The following is a 23,822-nucleotide window of genomic DNA, read 5'->3' as shown; positions in this document are numbered from 1 at the left end:
AATTGCGCGCATATGTATCAGGTATGTTGGTTCTTTGCATAGTTTCCCACCGGAAGTACTTGTTTGCAACGCCGCTGATATTTTGTCGTCATTCATCCTGGATCATCGAAACACAGGTAGTATTTGTATTTTATCGATATTTAGCTTATATTTTAGGATGCTGTTGAGAATGTCGTGTTTCATAGGACATTTGGGAGTTGGGATAGACTTCAGAAAACGGCTAAAAGCCCCGGTTAACGCCGTGTCGCCGGAGTTCAGCTTGTTCCTCCTAGGAATCAGCTAGCTAGTTGAGGCTGCTACAAACAGCTAAAAACTGTCAACGGCTGTCAAAACACAAAACAGCCCAAATAATAAGGTGTTACTGCTTCTAAGCTTTATTTTTATGAAGCACATATGCCATTTAAATGAAGCTAAGTGTCCGAGAAATGATAGACATTTTGAGCTCATTTAACCGGCTTATTTTATTTATAGCCTGTTCAGATCAGTTTATATGACGCAAAATCAAAGTAAATCTCAAGGTTTAATAAGACAAAAATCTAGTTTAGGACATACATGTCCAAGTTAAATTAAATCAAATTAAATTCATTACAACATGATGCAGTCACATCAAGAATCATGTGCAATCCAAAAATTGAACTAGTTATAATGCAGTTCAAAGTCAGGGGATCATATAAAACCAATTTGTTTTTATATGATCCAATTTGTAAAAAGTCATCAAAGGAAGCCCAGCAGATTCCATTGAATCACTTATTTCATAGCAATCCCTCATCCTAAGCATGCATGTGGCAACAGAGGAGAGAAACCACTCCCTTTTAACAGGAACCTCCAGCAGAACCAGATTCAAACGGAGCTGCTGCAACCAGCTTGGTGTTGAGAGAGCCAGAAGCAGACATAGGAGAAAAAGAGAGAAGCTCTGGGTCAGGAGTTCTCCTTAACGAAAAGAAAAGAGAAACACAGTAAGGCTGCAGTACATCAGCAAAACAAAAGCAATATGGGAAAACGTTGAATGTTGATGATGATGATGTCACGTTATACTGGAGTGTTGGCATGGGTCAGTATGAGAACTACCACAGCTTTATGATATTACTGTATTTACACCAAGGTTTCTAACTAAAAAAAGTGCAAAAATAATCTTAATTGCTTTTGTTTAAAAAATGAAAAGCTGCAACTATTCCTAAAACACTGACCCAGTCGCCCAGATTGATGCAGACCGGTTGGCAATTTTGTGCTAAAGGCCTTTGCTAGGGGCACATTGACTGTTGTAAGAAGAAACACACAACTTTCTGATTGCAAGGCAAGTACTCTATTCAATGTTCCATAGTCAACCCAGTTTTTACTGGGTACAGTAAATTTTATTTATGTTATAAATAAAATTATAATAATTTTATTTATAACATTTGTGGTCATTACAATGTAGTAATAATGTAGAATCAACACTTTCTGCTGCTAAACAGACATGATGCTCAAATCTTACAAAGAGAGTTGGGTGGCTTCCCTTCAGCATGATGCTGCCATTACCATATTTAATTGTTCATTTTCACACTATGACCATCAATGTTTGTTTTGGAACTGGAAAAAAAAAAAAAGCGCTGTAAAATATAGGAGTCCTCCTTTTACAGTAATAAGTGGGAGGAGAGCAGTGCTGCTTTACGCTTTCCTCCTTAAAACAGGAGGAAACTCCAGTCACTCTGGGCTTTTCTCTGACATTTCACTGAGAGGACTTTAAACTCATTCATCATTTTGGTGGTTTTGGAATTGTAACTTGCTAAAACTTCTGTTTACCTTGGTATCAGTAATGCCTTTATATGAAAGACTTAACAGGGTAGCAATTAAAAGAAGCTGGAAGTTGCATAATGTGACTTTTCTATTTTGTTTCATTATATTTTATGAGATTACAGCTAAATTACCAAACAGGCAGAAAATTGGCATTTTATGCTGACAATGTGCACGTTCTGGCAGACGAGGGTGAACAGTGCTGATCCTCACCATGGAGCTGGCTCACAGTCTGCTGCTCAATGAGGATGCTCTGGCTCAGATCACTGAAGCAAAGAGACCAGTCTTCATCTTCGAATGGCTTCGATTCCTGGATAAAGTGCTTGTGGCAGCAAATAAGGTGATTTTTCATTGTTGGTATTGCTTTTTTTAAGTAATTGTCTTTGCAGGTGACTTTAATGATGTGCTTGAATGGCAGGTGGATGTGAAGGAGAAGCAGAAGAAGCTGGTGGAACAGTTAACAGGACTGATCAGCAGCGCCCCTGGACCACCAACCAGAAAACTGCTGGCTAAAAACCTCGCTACTCTCTACAGTATTGGCGATACCTTCACCGTGTTCCAGACTCTGGATAAATGCAACGAGATCATTAAAAGCAAGGATGACACACCTGCGTACTTACCAACAAAACTGTAAGACACAGCATTTCGTAATATTTACAGTTTATTAATAGCTTCTTGACATTTACAAGGACTTCTTATTTTTTCATTATTGCTTTCAAAATTCAAGCACATACAGCTGACCCCTCTCAAAGGGTATTAGGAGTTAAGCCATGCATTAGTCTGCGGTATGATAATTTGTGTTTAAAAGGGAGGATTAAGTTAGGAGGAACAGGTGTTATCGTTTTCTTGCTCGCATTAATGGAATATTAATCCTACATTAGGATTTAATGGTTCAGTTTATTTTAATCCTCTGTTTTATTTACATGAAGTTTATTTTCCACATTTAGCCCAATATCTCCACAAACTTTAATCTTTTGTAATGGGATTTAAAGTGATGGACATATACAAAGCAGTGCAGCTTCTAAAGTGGAAGAAAAATTAAACTAACCCTAACTCTGACAAGAAAGTTTGTCTTTATCATATCTGTTTTTCTAATCATTCTGAGTTTTCATGATGACTTTTGCTTGCGTATAGCAATGTTTTGGTTGGTATTTGTCTCACAGTGCTGCAGTGGCTTGTGTTGGAGCATTTTATGAAAAGATGGGCCGGATGTTGGGAAGCTCATTTCCAGACACCATTAATAATCTCCTGAAAGCTCTAAAGAGTGCAGAGGTAACGGAGACGTTTTGTTTTTGACATAGCTTAGTTCTTTACTGGGGGACCATTGTGTAATATCTGTATTATTTATTTGAATAATTTCTGTAGTCCCAAGGCAGAGGAGAGATCCTTCTCAGCCTGCAGAAGGTGCTGAGTGGACTGGGCGGAGCTGCAGCTTCATGTCACAGAGACATCTACAAGAACGCCCGCTCTCTGCTCACAGACAGATCCATGGCCGTCCGCTGTGCGGTAGCCAAGGTTAGTATCTGGAAAACACGTCAATGAAGGGATTAAAGAAAACGATTAATAGCTGTATTCTAACTGAATAGTTTAAACCACAATTATATGAGAATTCATTCTAACATTAATCTAACATTTAAATTCTTGCTACAAAAACAGGCTCTACTAGATAATTAATAGTATAACTTGTTTAAAAGACCCAGTAATTTCTTGAGGTCTTTCATATTAACTGTACATCCCATAAACCAACATCACTCCTAAACAATCTATCATGTATGACATCTGGTCTCGTTTACCAACAAACTGCTAAATGCTAAATACAGAAATAAGAGCTATTGGGATCTTTCCTCTTGGAGCTTTGAGACTATATAACCAGCAGCCAACAAACTATAAAATACCAAATCTAAGCTGTACTATTTCAATCTATGTGCAACATTTGTGTACCTACAGTTATTACACAAATTTTAAATTTCTGCAGTACAAAAACTTTAAAATTTATTTTCTTAGCCTCGATTCTCGTATAAAGCCATTTTTTTTACACAGAAATAAAATGCACTTATTTAAAAAGCTGAATGAACATGCCTCTGATCTCAGTTTTAAACACCTTTCTTAAGATTAAATAAGCAAACTTTGAATCTTCTCTCTGTAGCAACTTTCAAATTGAATAGTGGTGTAAGTCGTAAGGGCTCTTAAGTATGTTGGTGTATTCACTGATCATAATTAAAATTAGATTGATGAGTTTCTGAATGACTAATCAAACTGAAAACATATTTACTTACAAAATCTTACATTTTCCTTTTTGCCCGATCAGTGCCTGCTGGAGCTGCAGAATGAGGCGGTGTTCATGTGGACGACAGAACTGGAGAACGTGGCCACTTTGTGTTTTAAATCCTTGGAAGGCTCCAACTATGGCGTTCGGGTGGCAGTGGCCAAACTGCTGGGAACCGTCATGGCGACAGCGCTCATGCCCAAACAAGCTGCAGGTACCTGAGCTGGATCAGCAGTACTCTCTACACGTTCAACTGGCAGACTCGTTGTTTCCAACCTGGTTTTTTGTGACTCCCAGTGATGCGTCAGAACGTGAAGCGTGCCACACTGGACGAGGTTCTGGAGCTGATGGCCACCGGGTTCCTACGGGGAGGATCTGGCTTCCTGAAGAGCGGAGGGGAGATGCTGAAGGGGGGGGCGTCGGTCAGCAGGGAGGTTCGAGTCGGGGTCACACAGGTAGGAGGGATTTTTTAGAGGGGAAAAAATTTAAGATGGTTCTATCCGTCCATTCACGCTCACTCATAGACGGTCACATGTTCCCAATTAAAGCCTAATTGCTGCAGAACTGTCTTCCATAGATTAATAATAAACTTTCATATTTATGCTTTTGAAAATAGCTAAAGACGAAAAAATTGACCTGTATATGTGAGAATCTGGTTTTTGTCCAACTGACTTGTCGTTCTCTTCTCTGTCCTCAGGCTTACGTTGTCTTTGTGACCACACTGGGTGGTCAGTGGCTAGAGCGCAATTTTGCCACATTCCTGTCTCACGTTCTGGACCTCGTGTCTCACCCGCGGGCCACCCAGACACACGTGGAAGCTGTGTACTCGCGGCGCTGTGTGTCCTTCATGTTGCGTGCCACCTTGGGGGGGTTGCTGGGAGAAAAAGCTCAGATTGCGGCCGGCAAAGAAATCTGCCAAGCCATCAGCAAACAAATGAGGGCTGTGGGTAAGGAGGATGGGGGGGAAATATCACGGTTCAGAGCATTACAGAGTAAGTACTCATCCATCGTTATCATGTTTAATTCTTTCTGCATTCACTTTCCAGAATCATTGCATGTTTTGTTTTTGGGTGGACAGAGTTTGCTTTACATTTCTCTCCTTTTTCTAGTTTGGCTTTCTGTCTTTTCTGCTTTAGGGTGGCCCTCCTCTTTCTCCTCCTTCTCCTCCTCCTTTCCATCTCTTTTTAACCACAAGCAGCATCATAATGTCAATAGTATCATCCATCAGCTATACAGCTCATCAACTATTCATTCTTCCATTATTTCATAGTCATCATGGCTTTTTGTCTGCCAGTTTATGCTCTGGTTTTGCTTTATAATCCCTAAGGAGCAAATAACATCTTCCAACTGTAAACATCTGGCTTAGATCAGCAAAAAAAAACTGCATGTGCCTCTAAATTTACAGCAAGGCATAATTAGGTTTGCAAGTACACTGCCAGACAGTTTCCATTCTCCCTTACACAGCATCACATCAGTGTCTTTTTACATCACCATTATCTCATTCAAAAGGATGATTCTTACTCTGATTTGCTGTGCAACCTCTTGTAGGACATCATGCTGTTGTTGATAACACAACTTCAAAAAATTAAGTTCACTGTTAGTTTTCCTCCAGATGTGATTCTGGGCTCTTTGTTGTTCACTTTATACTTGTTGCTCAAGCCTTTCCAGTCAGTTTGATCTGTGAAACTCCTTAAAACAAAAAAATTGATAAGTGTTTGTGGCTAATTGGAAAATAAAACAATGAAATCTGAAGCCTGGTGGGTTTCTGCCACAGATCAAGAAGCAGCTTTAAATCTGACCCTTGAGACTGTTTTTAATCTTTGCGTGATCTCTCCTGACTGTTGTCTGTTTGGAGCTCAGATGATTTCTAGGTACCTAAAATGACCACTGTGCTTTTGTTTATGTATTTCATGGTACAACAGTTTTTATATATATTTCATATTTCTATGACAGAAATCCTCAGAACTCCAAACTGTGACACAATCATCTTTATATTTGGACAATGACACCACAGTTGGTTTAATATAAAAATAAAGCAGGTTATAATAAAATAAAATGTAATTTAAAAATACTTTAATAATAATAATGACTAAATGATCAAACAATTGTAATATAAAAGCAACAATAGATAATAAAATATTAACAAAATTCAATCGTATAAACTATCCCAATAAAATTCATTATTTCCTGCTCAACCAGAATTTAAAATGAGTGAAAACAAAACAATTTTAAAGTTATCCATCAGTTCAACATGAGCTGTGATCACATTCAAGAAATTAGAAAATGTGTTCAAATTAGGCGCGTTTGCTGGATTAAGAGTATCTTTTGAAAATTAAAGCCTTTCAAATATTAAACATACTCTTCGGTAAACCAAGTTTTCTGTATTAAAATATTTTTTATTGCTATGACGAAATATCAAATCTTAAATGTGATGTTTCCATTAGTTGTAAATGGGCTTCAAGGTATCATTTTGTTTTTAATATATATGAGGTTTCATTTAATTAATTGAGTTACTGAAATATCTTTTCAATAATACTCTAATTTATTGAAAATGACCGTGTATACACAAACAGCTTAACAAAATGAATGGATGGCGCTTTACTATCAAGACTAAGTTTACACTGGTGAAGATTGACTCACCTCAGCATGCTGAATGCTTGAATTGACTGACGTGGTTTTCTTGTGAGCACTCATAACCATTAGAGATCATTAAACTTTCATCCAAGATAGTTAGACCAATAAACATTGCTAGTGAAAAAACTTTCTCTATCTTTCTTCTATATTGATAGAGTGTCTATATAATACATCAGAATCTATGATGTATTAAGGCGTAGTTTATGTAACTATTAGAATAATAAAAAAATACTAACAGTTAGACCGAGATGATAAGCATTTTTATATATGCCGACTTTCTTGAAAAGATCAAATTATAACTACTTCTGGTAGATTTAGATTTGTTATGTTTGCATTTGTTCATTCAACAAAGAAGTTTTTCTGATTTTTTTTTCTTTCCTCTAAATTTGTATTTTCTACACCCTCTAATATTTATATGATTATTTTAAAATTAAGACCAACATTCTGCTTTATTCCATATTTGGCCCGCTCCTTCAACTTAAATATTTTTGTGTTGCTAAAATGCATTTTAATCTTAGTAACTTTAAATGCATCCGACAATAAAATGTGTCAGTGTCCAAATATTTCTGGGTTCAATGTTTCAGCCAAATGATTTAAGAGCCTAATTGATGAATGTGTGACAGCAGTGTGTAGTGGTCAATTAATAGTTTTAAGGAGTTTTTTTTGTCCAGTTATGATACGATGATTATGATTATCTTTAATAAATCAAAAACTTTCAAATTGTTTTTGATTTTAAGCCACTACATCCATCAATGCTGCACACATTCTGAAGAAAATGATCTTTTTATGAATTTTTAACAGTTTTAATAATTTTTAACAGTTAAGAGTAAGCAACAAACTTGAATTGCTTGTTTGTTTTGTTTCCTGTGGTGTTCTTTTAGAGGCAGTAGTGAACGACATCAGTGGGGAGAACAAGGCAGGAGCAGCGGACGTCTCTGCCAGTCAGCATGTCATGGTATGCGCCCTGAAAGAGCTAGGCAGTTTGGTCCAGAGCTTGAGTGCCACGGCTTCTCCGCTCATCCAGGAGCCTTCGATTGGTAAGAAGCACACATCAACATGAAATCCAACTCTTGTTCTGTGACTTCGGAGTGAGGATTTACGCCAAGTATTCACGTTACAGGGCTTCTGGAAACTGTAACCTCGGTGCTGCTGCACCCGAGCATGGCAGCACGTCTGGCGGCCGCGTGGTGTCTGCGCTGTGTGGCTGTGGCTCTGCCCTATCAGCTGTCTCCGCTGCTGGACCGCTGCGCTGAGAGAATCAACAACCTGAAGAGTTCTCCAGAGGCCGTGAGCGGCTACAGCTTCGCAATGGCCGCTCTGCTGGGAGGTGTACACCAGTGTCCGCTGGGTATTCCTCACTCCAAGGGCAAGGTGTGAAAAGTTTCATTTCTCTCACTTTTAACCACCTCAAGTGTCTTTAAATACGAAGCTAAATTATTGCTTGATCTGTAGCTGGTGGTGAGCATCGCCGAGGACCTTCTGCGTACAGCGGCTCAGAACAGCCGGCTGTCCCTGCAGCGCACGCAGGCTGGATGGCTCCTACTCGGGGCCCTCATGACTTTAGGTGAGTCTCCTAAAAAAATCTTTCAGCTGTTTGCCTGCAGTTTCTCCTCCCAAACGCCTCGTATCTGTGTTTAAATACATTTACAGGTTCCTCACTCGTCCGCTACCACCTTCCCAAAATGCTGCTGCTGTGGAGGAACGTGTTTCCACGCTCGCAGAAGGAGCTGGAGGCTGAAAAGGCCAGAGGAGACTCCTTCACCTGGCAGGTCACTCTGGAGGGCCGGGCCGGAGCGCTGTGTGGTAAAAACCTCTCCTCTGTAGGCTTTCAGCCTTCTCCATTAACTCAGCTTTCTTAGGGTTTATTTAGACTTTTGGTCCCCTTTCAGATAGAGTCTACCAGACTATTAGGTATTAAACCATCCTTATCTTTGACGTGTTTGTCTCTTTTTTCTGCAGCCATGCGCAGCTTTGTGGCGCACTGTCCCGAGCTTCTCACTGAAGACGTAATCCGTAGACTCATGACTCCCATTGAATGCGCAATGACCATGATGTCACAGTGAGTGTGAAATTTCTTCACCAGTTGAAGATGTTGAAGGCAGAGACACATGGTGACGATTATTTGTTGTTTTTCAGGGTCCCTGCCATCACTAAAGTCCATGGAGCTCATTTAAAAGCAAGTGCAGCAATGGTGAGACTCAGGTTGTACGACATCTTGGCCCTCCTGCCTCCTAAGACATATGAAGGTAAAACTGTTGCTTTTAAATTATTCTGTGCAAATGTTGCAGATGTCTTTTTGTAAGGAGCTGTTTTAAAGTTTGTAATCTATTTGCAGGCAACTTCAATGCGCTTCTGAGGGAACTGGTGGCAGAGTTCACTTTGACTGACAACTCCGCCAACACCACCACCTCGCTGTTGCGCTCTTTGTGTCACTATGATGACAGTGTGCTCATGGGCTCCTGGCTGCAGGAAACTGACCACAAGTCCATTGAGGATCAAGTTAGTTCAGATTACTTCTGACATTCCTCCAAAATCCCTTTTATTGACTTGGAAAAGTATAAATACACTTTTTCTATGGCTCGGCGATATAGCTTAAAAATAAAATTGCAGCCTGTAGTGCTGTTTTTTAATGCTATTGTAACTCTTTTTGTCTGAAGCTGCAGCCCAACAGCGCCTCTGGCAGCGGCGCTCTGGAGCACGACCCCTCGTCCATCTACCTGCGTGTTCCCGTCGGCGAGGCCATCCCTGGGCCTCTGCCTCTGGGTGTGTCCGTCATTGACGCTTCCGTCGCTCTGTTTGGCGTGGTTTTCCCTCACGTCTCCTTCAAACACAGGTGAGTAGTAAAACTGTCATGTTATATATTTGTAAATTGGTTAAAATAGGAAAACTATATGGAGGGCTCTTGGTCTTGACTCTCTTACTATTTAACTTTTTGTTATTGTTTTTATTGGTTTAATTCAGGCTGCAGATGCTAGACCACTTTGCAGAGTGTATAAAGCAGGCCAAAGGAGTTCGACAGCAGGCGGTCCAGCTGAACATCTTTACTGCAGTGCTTAGTGCTCTGAAGGTAAGGAAACAGCCCATATGTCCTCTTAAAACATCACTATCGGTACTGTCGTTAAAATCTGGTACTCATTGAAGGGTTTGGCTGAGAACAAGAGCACTTTGGGCCCAGAGGAGGTGCGCAAGTCGGCTCTGGCCCTGGTGATGGGAGCTCTGGACAATCCTAATCCCATTTTACGTTGTGCTGCTGGAGAGGCTTTGGGCAGGATGGCTCAGGTGGTGGGAGAGGCCACGTTCATCGCCAGAATGGCACAGACCAGCTTTGACAAGTAAGAATATTGTGGATATTTTTAAGTATTAAATAAATATGCAAAAAATGAAGCCACTAATGATTAATTGTTGATTAATGGTTGAAAAGATTCAAATTAGCTCAAACTGATGAACTAATAATGTCCACTTAAACCTTCTGTCAGTGTTGTAGTGCGGTACCACTGGTCATCCTTAAGTGGAACCAGTTGATACGGAAACAAAGATGGTGGGTCCATACCAGAACAGGAAAGAGAATCAATCCAAACATTGTCCGGTTTGGGATGCAAAATGCACTTTATGTGGTTCTGTTATACATATATACTCGACAAGCTCCTTAAGTTTCACTTAAGCTCAGTCGAGCTGCATGGCAGAAGAATATCAACCTCTCATTCAAAAATTACTGATGTGCTACAAATGAGAGTTTGTGATGACAGAAAAGCAGAGGGGATAGCGGAGAAAAGTCATAATATGATGGAAAGAAACACGTTGAAGGTTTATCTTGAGTTAATGCACTTCATGCAGCAAAGCTTTTACTTTCCTTCAAAAGTAACCAGACAGTATGAACATCTCTGTTCGTGGGGAATTATGAACAAATCACATATTTTATATTTTTATTTTCCTACCTAAGAGGCTCCTGTATTTAAAATGTATTTTTTTTTAGATTGACTATATTTACTTATGATTAACTCATTAATCAATAACTTGGCTAGAAATTAGTTGATGAGAAAAAAATAATTTTGTTCTTGTCTTTTTGTTGTGACTGAAGGCTGAAGTCGGCTCGTGATGTGGTGTCAAGAACGGGCCATTCATTGGCTCTCGGCTGTCTTCATCGGTATGTCGGAGGGATTGGCTCAGGGCAGCACTTGAAGACCAGCGTCAGCATCCTGTTGGCTCTCGCTCAGGATGGATCTTCTCACGAAGTTCAGGTATTACACAGGAGGAGAGGATTTTGATATTGGCATATAAAATGTTTGTTTTCAAAATCAGAAATTTGGCTTATTTCCTCTTCTTTCATCAGACCTGGTCTCTGCACTCTCTGGCTCTGATTGTGGATTCCAGCGGGCCAATGTACCGAGGTTACGTGGAGCCCACGCTCTCCCTGGTGCTCACACTGCTCCTTACCGTGCCGCCGTCTCACACAGAGGTCCACCAGTGTTTGGGCCACTGCTTGGGAGCTCTGATCACCACTGTTGGACCAGAATTACAAGGTAAGTCTGGTTAATTGCGCTGTATTTTCTGTGATAAAACAATTGTTGTTGGATGCAGGTAAAGTTAGCTAAAAGATGACTAGCTAGCTAATATCAATACATCAACTTAAGCTTAACAAGTAGCCTGTAGGCTACCAATGTTGTTGGAAACCACTGGGGGGTCCAGGAGAAAAAGCTTGGGAACCACTGGTCTACTTGAAATAAAACAAAACTAACTTACAAGTAACTTTTCAGCAAGATATAAGAGCTTGTTTTAAGTAATAAATTCCTTAATGTTGCTGAAACAGTACTAGTTCCACTGACACTTTATTTCACTTATATCAACACATTTTCCTCATGTTATAAATGAAATATAACATGATCAGTGAGAGTATTATTTTGCTTATAATGTGAAATAATTATTTCAGATTATAAGTGAAATAATCTGTCAGTGGAACAAGACATTTTTCTCATGAGTTATAATGGGAAAAATTACATCTTTGATTGATATCACAGATGTCGATCTTTGATATCTAAAGATTGATATCTTTAGATATCAATCTAAATATGTAATATCTTTAGATTATTTCACTTACAACTAGCAATTTTCATCAATATCAAGATGTAGGAACAAGCTCCAACATCTTGCTGAAAAGTTAGTTTTGTTTTATTTCAAGTGTACTAAAAATCAAAACCAAAAATACTTGGTAAGATTTTGGGTTTTTGCAGTGTGTATTTGGGTCAAAAGCTATATTTTGCCAGCAGGTGGCAGTAACAAAAATTTTAAACCTATGTATGCCAGTATTCTAAACTCACCTTTTAAAAATAAATAGCTTTTATTGGGTGTTTTTACTCACTTCTCTTTTATCTCCTGTACCTGGATAAACAACATTGTTAGATCAAGGACTGATGCAGAGAGAGTTTCTAAGGTCTGTTGCATGGCAAAGAAAAGCTGATCCACTGCAGGGTCGATAAAGATTTGGGTCTGCTATGTTAAACCATGGTTTTAATTAAAAGTGTGCCAGTTATCATAAAAAATAAACACTTTAACATCAATAAATGTGGCTGATTTAAGAGTTTGTAGAATGTTTTATGGCGCAATTTGCCCCTTTCTCCTTTGTACCCTCCTATTATGCCCATGTGTTTCCAATTCTTCCACTTGATGCCTTTAGATCCATACCCATGTGCTTTTGCCTTTGTATATTAGTTTATTGTATGTGATATTGCTTTGTGTAGTTTCATTTTTTTCATTAGTTCTAGTCATACAAATTATCATACAAATTATCAAGCTATATATAATTTAACTGCATAAACGTCTCTTAAAAACTATGTGAAATATAACAGACTATTACCTCTGATCAAGCCAGAAAATCTCAATGTGATCCTCTTTTGGTTGTTATTTATTTGAGTCATAAAACTGTTTTTGTTTTGTTTTTTCCAACATTAGCAAATGTGCGGAACACACAGAGTTACTCTCAGTTAATAAAGGAGGTTCACAACGCCCCCAGGTGGGATCAAACTGACCCACTCCGGTATTCATCAACATAAAAAATGAACTAATCCAGGGAACTTTGATTGATCTAAGATATAAAGATTTTTATTAGTCCTTCTGCCGTCATCTCCAGTTGTCTGCGTCATCTGATTGTTAAAAACAGCTTCCTTCTGGTTTTCTAATTAATTTGTTTCTCCAGGAAATGGAGCAACTATTTCCACCATCCGCTCGTCCTGCCTGGTTGGTTGTGCCATCATGCAGGATCACTCTGACTCCCTGGTCCAGGCAGCTGCCATCTCTTGTTTGCAGCAGCTGCACATGTTTGCTCCTCGACACGTGAACCTGTCCAGCCTGGTGCCCTGCCTCTGTGTAAGACACACGTTTCGCACCGCAGAAGAGTACAGACTGCGCTGATTTAAGTTGGGATTTCTGACTGTGCTCTGGGATTCCTGTAGGTGCACTTGTGCAGTTCTCACTTATTGCTGCGTCGTGCTGCAGTAGCGTGCCTTAGACAGCTCGCCCAGCGGGAGGCTGCAGAGGTGTGCGAGTACGCCATGAGTCTGGCGAAGAAAGCAGGAGATGGCAAGGACAACACAGCAATCAGTGAGTTGGATAATTCAATGCAAAAACACAAAATCTTGTCCAGTACTTTTGCTAAAGTTTCTACTGCAAATATCTTAGTACATTTGAAATAAGACACAAGTAAATTTTCAGTAAAATATATTAGCTTATTTCAAGTCAATAATTCCTTAATATTGATGAAAACATATTACACTGGCAGATTATTTCACTTATAACTAGTTCTTTTTCACCAATATTAAGGAGTTATTGAGTTGAACAAGATCTTTTCTTTCTGAAAAGCTATTTGCAAGTTAGTTTTGTTTTATTTCTGGTGCACTAAGTTATTTGCACGAGAGAGTAGACCAGAAATACTTGGTAAAAGTTTGTGTTTTTGCAGTGTTCTGTTTGGTAACATTGGCTCACTGAGATGCTAACTCTTATGGTGTTATCCTGGTGTGTGGTTCAGATCTAAATATAACAGAAACCGGGTTGGAAGGCGTTCTGTTCGGCATGCTGGATCGAGAGACGGACAGGAAGTTGTGTTCTGACATCCATGACACCCTGGGGCACATGCTGTCATCTCTCGCTGTGGAGAAGCTTTCTCATTGGCTCAAACTCTGCAAAGACGTCCTCGCTGCAACAACGGGCAAGTTCCCAGATTAATAATAAAAAAATAAAAAAAAACAACTAATCTGTGTCTTTTGAATTGTGTCATAAAAACGCCTGTCTCCCCTTTCAGATGTGGGGGGAGCTGTGGCATTTGAGGTGGAAAAGGAGGAGGACTCTGAGAAAAAAGACGAGATGGACGACGACACCATGTTCACAGGCCTGGGTGACGATGACAAGTCCAAGCCCTCTGTGGCGCCGCGCTGGGTGACGCGGGTGTTTGCCGCCGACTGCTTGTGCCGTATCATCCTGCTATGCGAGAATGCAGACAAGGCGCACTTCGACCTGGCAACTGCTCGCTCTGCACAAGCAAAGAACCCCAAAGGTACCATTCTTCCACCTTGCTTGTTTATACTACCAGTTTTTTTTTGTTGTTGTTTTGCCCGAGTACCTACTCAGGCAAAACAGTACTTTTACTTGCCCCCCAAGAGACAAGTAAAAGGTTTTGCCTCTGGGGAGATCTAGGTTGTGGAAAATAGCTGATCCATGTGTGTTTTGAATAAAGACTGAGCATGGCAGAGATGAGTAAGCATAAGCAGAACCGGGAGAGTTTTTCCACTGTAATAGGTGGAGGAGCCTGTATTTATGTTAGCTTCTCTAAAACAAGTAAGATACGTTGATAACGGAGGGATATTTATGGAATACAAAGACTTGGAAAAGTATTCACACCCTGTATTTTCCTCATGGTTTGCCTTGTTACAGCCACTAATGTCTTTGTATTATGGTGAGACAGACCAAACCAAATGAATGCATAATTGTGAACTAGAAGAAAAAATATGTATAATTTAAAAAAAACTAACAAAAATTATGGCATGCTGGTATGGAAATATGGTATGGAAATACTTTATAGAATCATCTTTCCTTACTACTACAGCTGTGAGTCTTTTTGTTGATGTCTCACCTTAAATATCTTGACACAGAGTCTTTAGGCTGCTAGAAGGTGAAATCATAGATACGACAGGAGTCAGGACATTGTAGTGCTAAATTCTTGTAAAGCACATGAACGCAGAAATAACAGTAGATAGATTCCTGCTCTCTTCTGGCATCACAAGAACCCAGAGGACATCTGCTGCCTCAGAGGCACTCAGATAATTAATTTAAGTAATTTATTTTTTGTTGCCTACATGTGCCAGGAAAGTCTGCTCTACAAAGGGGATATCTCAGGATGGTTTCCCTACTGTCTGATTGATTTGATTAAATCAAGACTGCATCTGGGTGTTTCATGTGCAGAATACAAATGCACACCACTCTTAGATTTTTATTTGTAAACCATCTACTATTTTCCTTCCAGCTAATAATGAGTGGGTTGCTCTAATAAAACACATTCAAATCTGTAGTTAAAATTTGAGAATATGTGTAAAATTAAAAAATTTTGCAAGCCACTGTAATTGTATGAAAAATGCACCTCTGTGGGAGCAAACATTATTTTTGCTCCCACGGAGGAAGCAAAAATATTTTTCTTTGTTGATAGTGACAGCTCACTTCCCCCTGCATTGATCATTTATGAATTGGTTTTTATTATTCACAAAGGTTGTTGTTTCTTCCTGCATCTGTGTCCATTCAGGAGATCTGTTGGTGCTCCATCTGTCTGACCTGATCCGCATGGCCTTCATGGCAGCCACCGACCACAGCAACCAGCTGAGGATGGCTGGTCTGCAGGCCCTGGAAGACATAATTAAAAAGTTTGCATCCGTACCAGAGCCTGAGTTTCCGGGGCATGTTATTTTGGAGCAGTACCAGGCCAATGTGAGTTAGAAATGTATCCAGAAGTTCTCAGTCAGTGAAGTTAGAGAAAAAAGGGAAATGAGGAAAAACGTGACTTTGTATGCAAATTGTGTGCACTTAGGTTGGCGCTGCCCTCAGACCTGCTTTTTCTCCTGATACACCATCTGATATAACAGCGAAGGCATGCCAGGTGAGACACAATATTTATCTTTTGTATTCATTTTTAATACTTTGTACTGTAAACACACCCTAACAGGGAGACTTTTCGAGATCTGTTTGACCCCAGTGTTTGTCTACAGGTGTGCAGTACGTGGATTGGTAGTGGTGTAGTCAGCGACCTCAATGACCTGCGGCGAGTCCACAACCTGCTGGTCTCCTCGCTGGACAAGGTGCAGTCTGGGAAGAGCTCCTCCAGTCAGCTGTACAGTGAGAGTGCCACCACCATGGAGAAGCTGGCCGTGCTAAAGGCCTGGGCCGAGGTGAGCTTCATCATGACAGAATTTCTCATTTTTCCACTGAACTCAATCTGATCTTGCTCGCTGCTTTGTCTTGGTCAGGTGTACGTGGTGGCAATGAAAATCAAGAAGGAGGCAGAAGCTAAACCTGCCAAGCCGATTAGAAGGGGAGATGAGGATGAAGACGAGGATGACCTGGGTGCAGATGTGCTTCCTCCGGACAGCCTCATTACCTTAGTGCAGCCGGAGCTGCCTTCGCTGAGCCGACTCTGGCTGGCCATGCTGCGAGACTACGCGCTGCTCACTCTGCCTGCTGAGTTCTCAAGTCAGCTCCCACCTGACGGTACACAACTGATTATTTACCATAAAAATTCATCTGAAATGTTCAATGTTATACTTAAACTGGTGAGATTTTGTTTAATTGGCTAATAATGAGGTTTTTAAAACCAGATTTCTATAATAGGTGGATGCAAAGCACCTTGAAATATTGTCAACTATCCATTTTGATTACATTTTTTTTTTGTTCTGATATTTTTGTTCATTTGATTAGGACTAACTTATATTTAGTGCTACAAATTAACTATCACTTTTTAACCAAGTCCCCAGTTAGGCTTTTCAATGTAAAATATTTCTCTACAAAAGAGAAATCTCCATTTAGGTTCCAAAAGATTAAAGAAGACATATTAACATATTACTGTCACAGCTGGACAAAATGCACTAACTGTGTTGGTTTTGTGATAAATTTAGTTGTCCAAACAAATAGTTTCCATTGGATGTGTGTATCTTCATAGGCGGAGCGTTTTACACCCCAGAGACGATAGATACAGCGAGACTCCACTACCGCGGCTCTTGGGCCCCTGTGCTGCATGCTGTGGCCCTGTGGTTGAACAGCAACGGGTTTGAAGTTAATGATAATCAAGAGGATCTCTCATCAACTCCTTCCAAAGTTCCCAATGCTCTTCAGGGAAGCTCTTCCTCAGCAAAGACGCTGGAGGAGTCGGTTAAAGACAGAATGCATCTCATGCTGGGTAAGGAGTCACTTCTGTTTTTCACATTCAGCTTGAAGATGTTAGGGGAAAAAAAGTGAACAGAAATGTGAACTGTTAGTAGAAGATTTCCATGTTCTGTCACTCAGGTGTCAGCATAGAGTTCCTGTGCTTCCCGCGGCCCGAGGAGCCCATCGAACACGTAATGTCCTGCTTGCAGGCTCTGTCGACGCTGCTAGAAACTCCTTGTGCTAAGACACATATGGCAGAGGACCAGGTACGGAAAAATTATATATATTAATGTGTTGAAATAAAATCAGAGGCGTTGCATATAGTCTATTTAGCTAAGGCATAATATTTTTTTTATTCGACTGAATTAACAATATATTTTTTCTTCTTAAATTCAAAATAATTTTTTTTGGAGCATATAAATACATATGAGACCACAAACTTATCTGTATTTTTGCAGAGATTTTAAATAGACCAAAATTGAGTAGGGCTTAGTTGTGAGATGGAGGGAAAATGGGGAAATTGACTTTAAAGGTTTTTAGAAATAAAAATCTGAAAAAAATGTGGCATGCATTCATGTCAACAAACCCATCTGAGAAAACACATTTAGAAACCACCTTTCACTGCACCTCCAGCTGCAAGTATTTTGGGGTTTGTACAAGTACAGGGTAGAGTCTGTCCTTGTTTGCAGCCTAACTTGAATGGGGAGAATATGTCGTCATCAATCAAAATCAACTTTAATGCCTAAGTTTGTGGAAAATGCCAACGGCTTTTGACTTGTGCCACGTCTTCTTAGTATACAGATGGGCCTTGAGTTTGACATATGCTCCAGATCCTCCAGCTTTACTGTTGTTGGCCTGGATTCTATTTTTGGGTATTACAGGCTGAATACAAATGGATGTTTTTAGTAGCTCTTTATGAAGCTCAGTGGATCGAGTAAGTCAGATGAACTAATTTACTTCTTTTGCATTTCACCCGGGCATTTCTGATGAACCGTTCCCTCACCTCTTATGTAGCTGCTGGCAGTGGAGCTCCTGAATGTGCTACACAGACTGCTGCTGACGCGGGATCCTCCTGCAGTCCAGCTTCAGGTCACAACGGTGGTGCAGGAGACCATTAGAGCTGCAGTGGACCACCTACAACAACAAAGAGCCAACAGAGGTCAGGAATACTGCACTAGAGCCAAGCCAAGTATTTCTGGGGTTTAATTTAGGTAACTGAATTTTTTTTTTTTTTTTTTGATCAGGCAAAGAAGATGAAGGTGAAAAAGATTCTCTGACCGGCCTAGGAGAAGGCGGGGACACAGGAGAGCTCGTACCTGGCAAGTCTCTAGTATACGCAGCCATGGAGCTGCTTGTGTTCATCCTGGTGCGCCACATACCGCAGCTTAATTCCCGAGTGAAGGAGTCACCCAGCCATGCCCCTCTGAGGCCTCAGAGACTACCAGACGAAAGCGCACGGCTGGTCGCAAACACGGTCTCCATCCTGGCCGAATTGCCTTCGCTGTGCTCTCCTGCTGGTGAGACCTGAAGACAACAGGCACAAATGCATCCAGGAAGTTCATTCTAACTTATTGGTGTTTTTGCCTTGTCAGGAGCAACAACCATTCTTCCTACAGTGCTTTTCCTAATCACTGGGGTCCTGAAAGAAACTGCAATTAAAACTGCTGACAACTCTGTGCCTGTACCTGTATCAGCCGCTCTGCAGGGCATTAAGACCATCATCACCTCACCATTGGCCCGGGAGGAGAGCATTCAGACTCAGTGGACCACCCTGGTCAGGAGCAGTCTGGCGTCTGTGCTTGAATACTCTCATCCAGGTAAAGCAAACACATAAATGTACTAGGGATGGAAGTTATTGATTGAGTTAATCTAAAGTTAATTGATCTTATCAATCAACTAACAATGTGCTCATAAGGAGGCATGTACTTAAAAAACTAAATTTTCTCTTGTATCAAGAGTGCTGTCTGTCTGTCTATGACATTAAAGGCTAACTTTTTCATAATAAACTGAATTTTCAAAAACCTTAACATTTTAGCATTATTTTGTGTCAGCTATATTAAATATATACTATTATAAAATTGTGGTTTTCTCGCATGATTAAACTTAAACATATTTATAAAATATAACAAAACAGGAACATATTAGGTTGCTTAAAGAAAAATAAAAGATGTGAAGAACAAATATGTGAAACACTTAGAGAGCTATTCATACAGAAGTACCCTCTGTGGTTTCTCTTGAAGGAATGTTAAAACTTCGCTCCATGAATTGCAGCTTAACTCACAACAGCCCTCAAAATCAACCAACTTATTGGGATTATGTTACAATTTCTCTCTGTTATGCTCTCCATTTCTAGCACCTCATTCATTCTTAAAGGAGAAGTTGATACTGCTCTGTTTGACTGCTATTAAGGAGTTTGTTGAGTATTTATTTCAAAACAGAACCAAATAAAGTACAATTTGCTTTCCACACCGGACTCTTTTTGGACTATTTCTTTTGTCCATTCGAGTGTTGCCCCGCCATCTTTATTTCTGTATTAACTGGCTGACCAGCAGTGTCCTCTGCTATATGGCGTCCAAACTACAACACTAACAGGTCTAAGCAGATATTATAAGTTGATCAGCTGGAGCTAATTTTAATCCAATAAACCATTAATCGACAATTAATTGTAAGTTAATTAATTGTTTGCATTCCTAAAACGTAAGTTTTCTGATCATGAGACAACATGAACTCTAATTATTGTGAAAATTTTACCTTGTGGTTTTGTCTTTATAGATGAGTCCAGACCTGACATGGATGAGGTCAGCATGTTGACAGCGATAACTCTCTTCCTGCTGTCAGCCAGTAGTGAGCTGGTGGGAGTGATCGTCCTGCAGAAAGGCTGCATGGACCGCTTCCGAAATGCCCTCAACTCAAGTGATCCCTGGGTAAGCAACGAAATGCACATAAACTATGTCTTGCATTTTGTCACAGTACAAACACAAATTTGAGCTCTTAAGGGAGTTATAAATAAAAATAAAAATTTAGAAAGTATGGAGGATGTATTGAAAAGTGCATTTTGAGATTTTCAGATCTTGGTTTTTATTACCTAACCCTGTTTTAAACCTCTCCATGACTTCATTCCTGACATGCTTGCTATGCTCAACTGAACTTATCAGGCTGGTGGTTTGCATGTTCTTAATTAAATATTTGACCCTGTACAGGACAGCTCTATTTAGATTAAATTACATACAGGTGGACTCCATTTGCTTGTTACTTGACTTCTGAAGAAATTTTGTGGCACTTTATTAGATTAAACGACTAAAGAGGAATAAATGAAAAATATATATATATATATCACACTTTTTGGATTTTTATTTGTAAACAATTAAAATCATGTTCCTTCTGTTCTCCAATTATTCACACTTTTATTTTTGTCTATCATGTAAAATTACAATAAAACATAAGTTGTTTCTCTATTCTAGCAAAACTTGAACTTTTGGAAGGAATCGTATTAGTCATTAGTGAAAAAATTAACTCTGGTTGCCACAGGTTCAGGCCCGGTGTTACCAGCTACTTCTGTCAGTGTTTCAACACTCCAACCGAGCTTTGTCCACTCCTTACATCCACGCCCTAGCTCCACTCATGGTGGAGAAGCTAAAGGCGGTGGAACGCAGTCGGCCGGGAACTGCTGCTGAGCTGCAGGCTGTGCAGGAGGGAATCAGGGTCCTAGAGAATCTGGTCAGCATGGGCGAAGAGAAGAACAGTGAGTATAACTTTACGTAGTGGACCTCTCAAGTACCCTATGTAGCATGTACATATTTTTTTTTATTAAATCATTTAGCTTAAGCTACAGTATGTCTGCTAAAGAATTAAGCCTAGTGCTTCTGACTGTGTGCTGTAGAGCATTAATGCATTAGAAGCATCAGATTAAATTTAGAATCCAGGCACCGGTTTACTGTCAGTTTTATTATTGATTTTGATATAACAATCATCATACTGTACATTCAGTTCTCAAAGTTTTTTATCTATTGATTATTATGAACATTTTGTTCTCTTCCAGCAAATGAAGTGGCTTTTTGGAAATCTAACAATTCTAAAACTCACCAAATTTTTACAGTGCTTAGCCGTGCGTAAAATTTACCTAATTTGCCTTTTGCAAAAGTTGCAAGAGAAAAACCTCAACAGTGACACCTGACAACTTCGAAAACACTTTCTACATTTATCTTACTTTATTATAGAACTATGAAATATGGTACAATTGTAGAACTTCCCAAGATCCACAGAAAACTTTTGTGCTTTTGTTGTTGCTTTACAACAAATAGTAAGTTTGCCATATTGAATAGAAATTGCAATTTTGACCGATTTTGACCCCGTTTTAGCTCTGTATAGTCTCTGCATTTGATCAAATTCGTCTTAGGATTTTGATCGATCAGCTTGAAATTAGTGAGTTTCAATTTCAGAGGATGTAAAGTTAAAAAAATCCTGACTTTTTGTGCATGTTGAAGGGGGTGTGGCCTGACCTCAAACTTAGACTACACATCAAAAAAATAAACATTTTTATTACTCCTAGAAGGAAAATCACAGAGGCACAAAACATGTTTTGATTGGTCCTTAGTAGGTCCCTAACAAAACTCAATAGTCAAATGCTGACATCATCCAAGCCCTGCCCCCTGACTACAAGACCTTATTGCAGGTCTTTACGACCCTCTATAAGTCTTTTGAAGAAAATCTGACCTTTCATCATAAAATTCAAAGTTGTTGTAACTTCCACACACAAGCTGGGAGCTGTACCGAATTTTCTGTCTCATCACTGACCAGCACTGAACACATTCACATGGTCATTTACTGACATCACTTCAGGAAGTGTCCTCCTTTTACATTCAGACTCATGTTTCAATTTGTCACTGATGACAACGAGCAAGTTGATGTTGAATCATACCCTGAACAGTGAGTGTGGGAAATGTTTAACAATGGTCTGTTTAAACAATAAGAAGACAAGACACCATGCCCATATCTGCTAACAAAGCATATCGTGACACATGGTAAAAGGAGGTGAAATCTATTCTGTAAAATGGAGGATCTGTGGTGCTGTGGGCCTGTTTTAATCTTTCTAAGCGCTTGAAAATCTTGTTAGAATGAATGACATCATGAACTCTTTTAAGTATGAGAATGTTACTAAAAATCTGATGCATTCTGCCAGAAGACCATAAAGGGGTCATCGCTGGGTCTTTCAGAAGGTTATACCGTCAGTGAAACTGTTGTGCAACACACTCCATGTAATTTAACTTTCAAAATTAGGCAAAGACGTTGGCACCTGAAAAATGTAAAAAATTTGCAAACCAAAGTAATCATCAATGAACACAGAATACGTACTTGGGCCAACTTGACAGTCTAAGGTTGCGTACTTTGCGCCTTATTAAACGGGTTTTTAATTCTAAGTCATCTCTGCTTATTGTTGTTAATGTTTGATGCATGTGTCTTTGCTTGTTTAACAGGAGTGCAGCTGTTGGCTCTTCTTGTTCCTACTCTCATCTCTTACCTGTTGGATGAGAATGCGATCTCCTCCGCTCCTCAAGTCTCTAAAAACCTGCACGATTTTGCCCTTCAGAACTTAATGAGAATTGGGCCTCTGTATCCAGCTGCCTTCAAGACCGTAATCGGTGCAGCACCTGAGCTTAAGACGCGTCTTGAGTCTGCTATTCGAGCTAACCAGGCGAGCAGCAAAGCCAAAGCGGCAGCAAGGCAAGCTCAGCCTACTGTGCAGGCTGCGCCGACTATTAAACTCAAGACAAGCTTCTTCTGAACACATCAAGATGTACTCTACCCTCTCAAAAGAGTTTATGCTGTCTGTCTTTGTATTTTCCCTGATGACAATGTCCTACCTACCGTATCTGTTATTCATTACAGTTTGCTAAATGTATTTATTTATTCTTCATCTCATCTTTGTGTTAAAGTATCCTTAGTAATTTGTAAATAGCATCAAAGAAACCTTTGAATGTTCACTTTAGAGAGCTTGCTTTAACATCTCAAGTTTTTATTTGATGAATGTATCACTTCCAGACTTGACTTTTTCCCCTGTGATTAATATCATTTAACCCCCATTTAAAGGCTTAGGTTCAGCCATGTTGTTTCTCTTTAGCGATTTTCACCACAATTTGATAGTTATGTTTTCTCACAAATTATAATTTTATGAATTTGATAAATTTGTGCAGTATGTCACATTCAGGTCTGCTGATTTCCATCAGTTATGTTTTAATTATTGTTTTTTACTCTTAGTTGTGGAATCCTGGAAACGATAGAACAAAATGAGAATATATATCACTTTATTGAGCCAGATTTGAGATTTTGCAGAATTTCTTCAAATGCTGTATTTCTTTTCTAATAATAGGTGTTGGGGATATTTTGACATTTTAATGTTTTTGTTTCAAATTGCATTAATTGTTTTGCCCATGAAGGAATTTTAACCCTCTTTATTATTTACTGCTAGTTATCATGTAAACATTAACGGCTTAAACAACTTTATCATTTTTGGGAAGTTTGAATAAAGTTTCTTTCACTCATTTCTGTTTCTTAAATTTGATCGACTTCACATTATTATTATTATTGTTATGAAAAGCTAGAAGTGCAACAGTCCAGAAAATAATTAGCTGAATTGTAAAGAAATATAATAAAAAATATACTAGAATCAGGAGGAAGAATGAAGAGACACGGAATCCATGTTAGTTAAGGTCAAGCATGATGTTTCCACAGTCAGAGAGAAAGCCATGTCTTCTAC

General features: G+C 39.5%; 1 protein-coding gene across 2 annotated transcripts; it reads left to right on the top strand.

Moving 5' to 3' along the window:
* Positions 1–8: 8 nt before the first annotated feature.
* heatr5b (HEAT repeat containing 5B) lies at positions 9–23,607 on the top strand. 2 transcript variants are annotated; one of them, XM_088013003.1, is made up of 36 exons: positions 9–116; positions 1,960–2,113; positions 2,192–2,403; positions 2,937–3,045; positions 3,139–3,288; positions 4,082–4,253; positions 4,337–4,494; positions 4,737–4,986; positions 7,555–7,710; positions 7,794–8,044; positions 8,126–8,237; positions 8,324–8,476; positions 8,633–8,732; positions 8,810–8,919; positions 9,009–9,172; positions 9,331–9,506; positions 9,635–9,740; positions 9,815–10,005; positions 10,752–10,911; positions 11,004–11,193; positions 12,864–13,033; positions 13,120–13,267; positions 13,692–13,871; positions 13,965–14,216; positions 15,456–15,637; positions 15,738–15,806; positions 15,916–16,095; positions 16,174–16,414; positions 16,863–17,099; positions 17,207–17,334; positions 18,083–18,227; positions 18,313–18,585; positions 18,661–18,885; positions 19,841–19,992; positions 20,597–20,810; positions 22,543–23,607. In XM_088013003.1, the coding sequence occupies exons 2-36, from the start codon at positions 1,988–1,990 to the stop codon at positions 22,848–22,850; spliced, it is 6,150 nt and encodes a 2,049-aa protein (XP_087869129.1). In that variant the 5' UTR covers positions 9–116; positions 1,960–1,987; the 3' UTR covers positions 22,851–23,607. The 2 variants fall into 2 exon arrangements, with proteins under 2 accessions (XP_087869129.1, XP_014837542.2); XM_014982056.2 differs by having other exon boundaries at positions 4,737–5,031.
* The last annotated feature ends 215 nt before the right edge of the window (positions 23,608–23,822 follow it).

The sequence above is a fragment of the Poecilia mexicana genome, unplaced genomic scaffold (genome assembly GCF_051168715.1).
Source record: "Poecilia mexicana isolate PSO_F unplaced genomic scaffold, ASM5116871v1 scaffold_15, whole genome shotgun sequence".
Lineage (NCBI taxonomy): Eukaryota > Metazoa > Chordata > Actinopteri > Cyprinodontiformes > Poeciliidae > Poecilia > Poecilia mexicana.
This window is presented reverse-complemented; position numbering and strand designations above follow the sequence as displayed.

Bases quoted from the DNA above. Each gene is read 5' to 3' on its own strand.
- heatr5b (XM_014982056.2), top strand. From the start codon at position 1,988: ATGGAGCTGGCTCACAGTCTGCTGCTCAATGAGGATGCTCTGGCTCAG. The intron at 3,046-3,138 runs GTAACGGAGACG...TAATTTCTGTAG, and splicing joins AAGCTCTAAAGAGTGCAGAG to TCCCAAGGCAGAGGAGAGAT. The intron at 7,711-7,793 runs GTAAGAAGCACA...TTCACGTTACAG, and splicing joins CATCCAGGAGCCTTCGATTG to GGCTTCTGGAAACTGTAACC.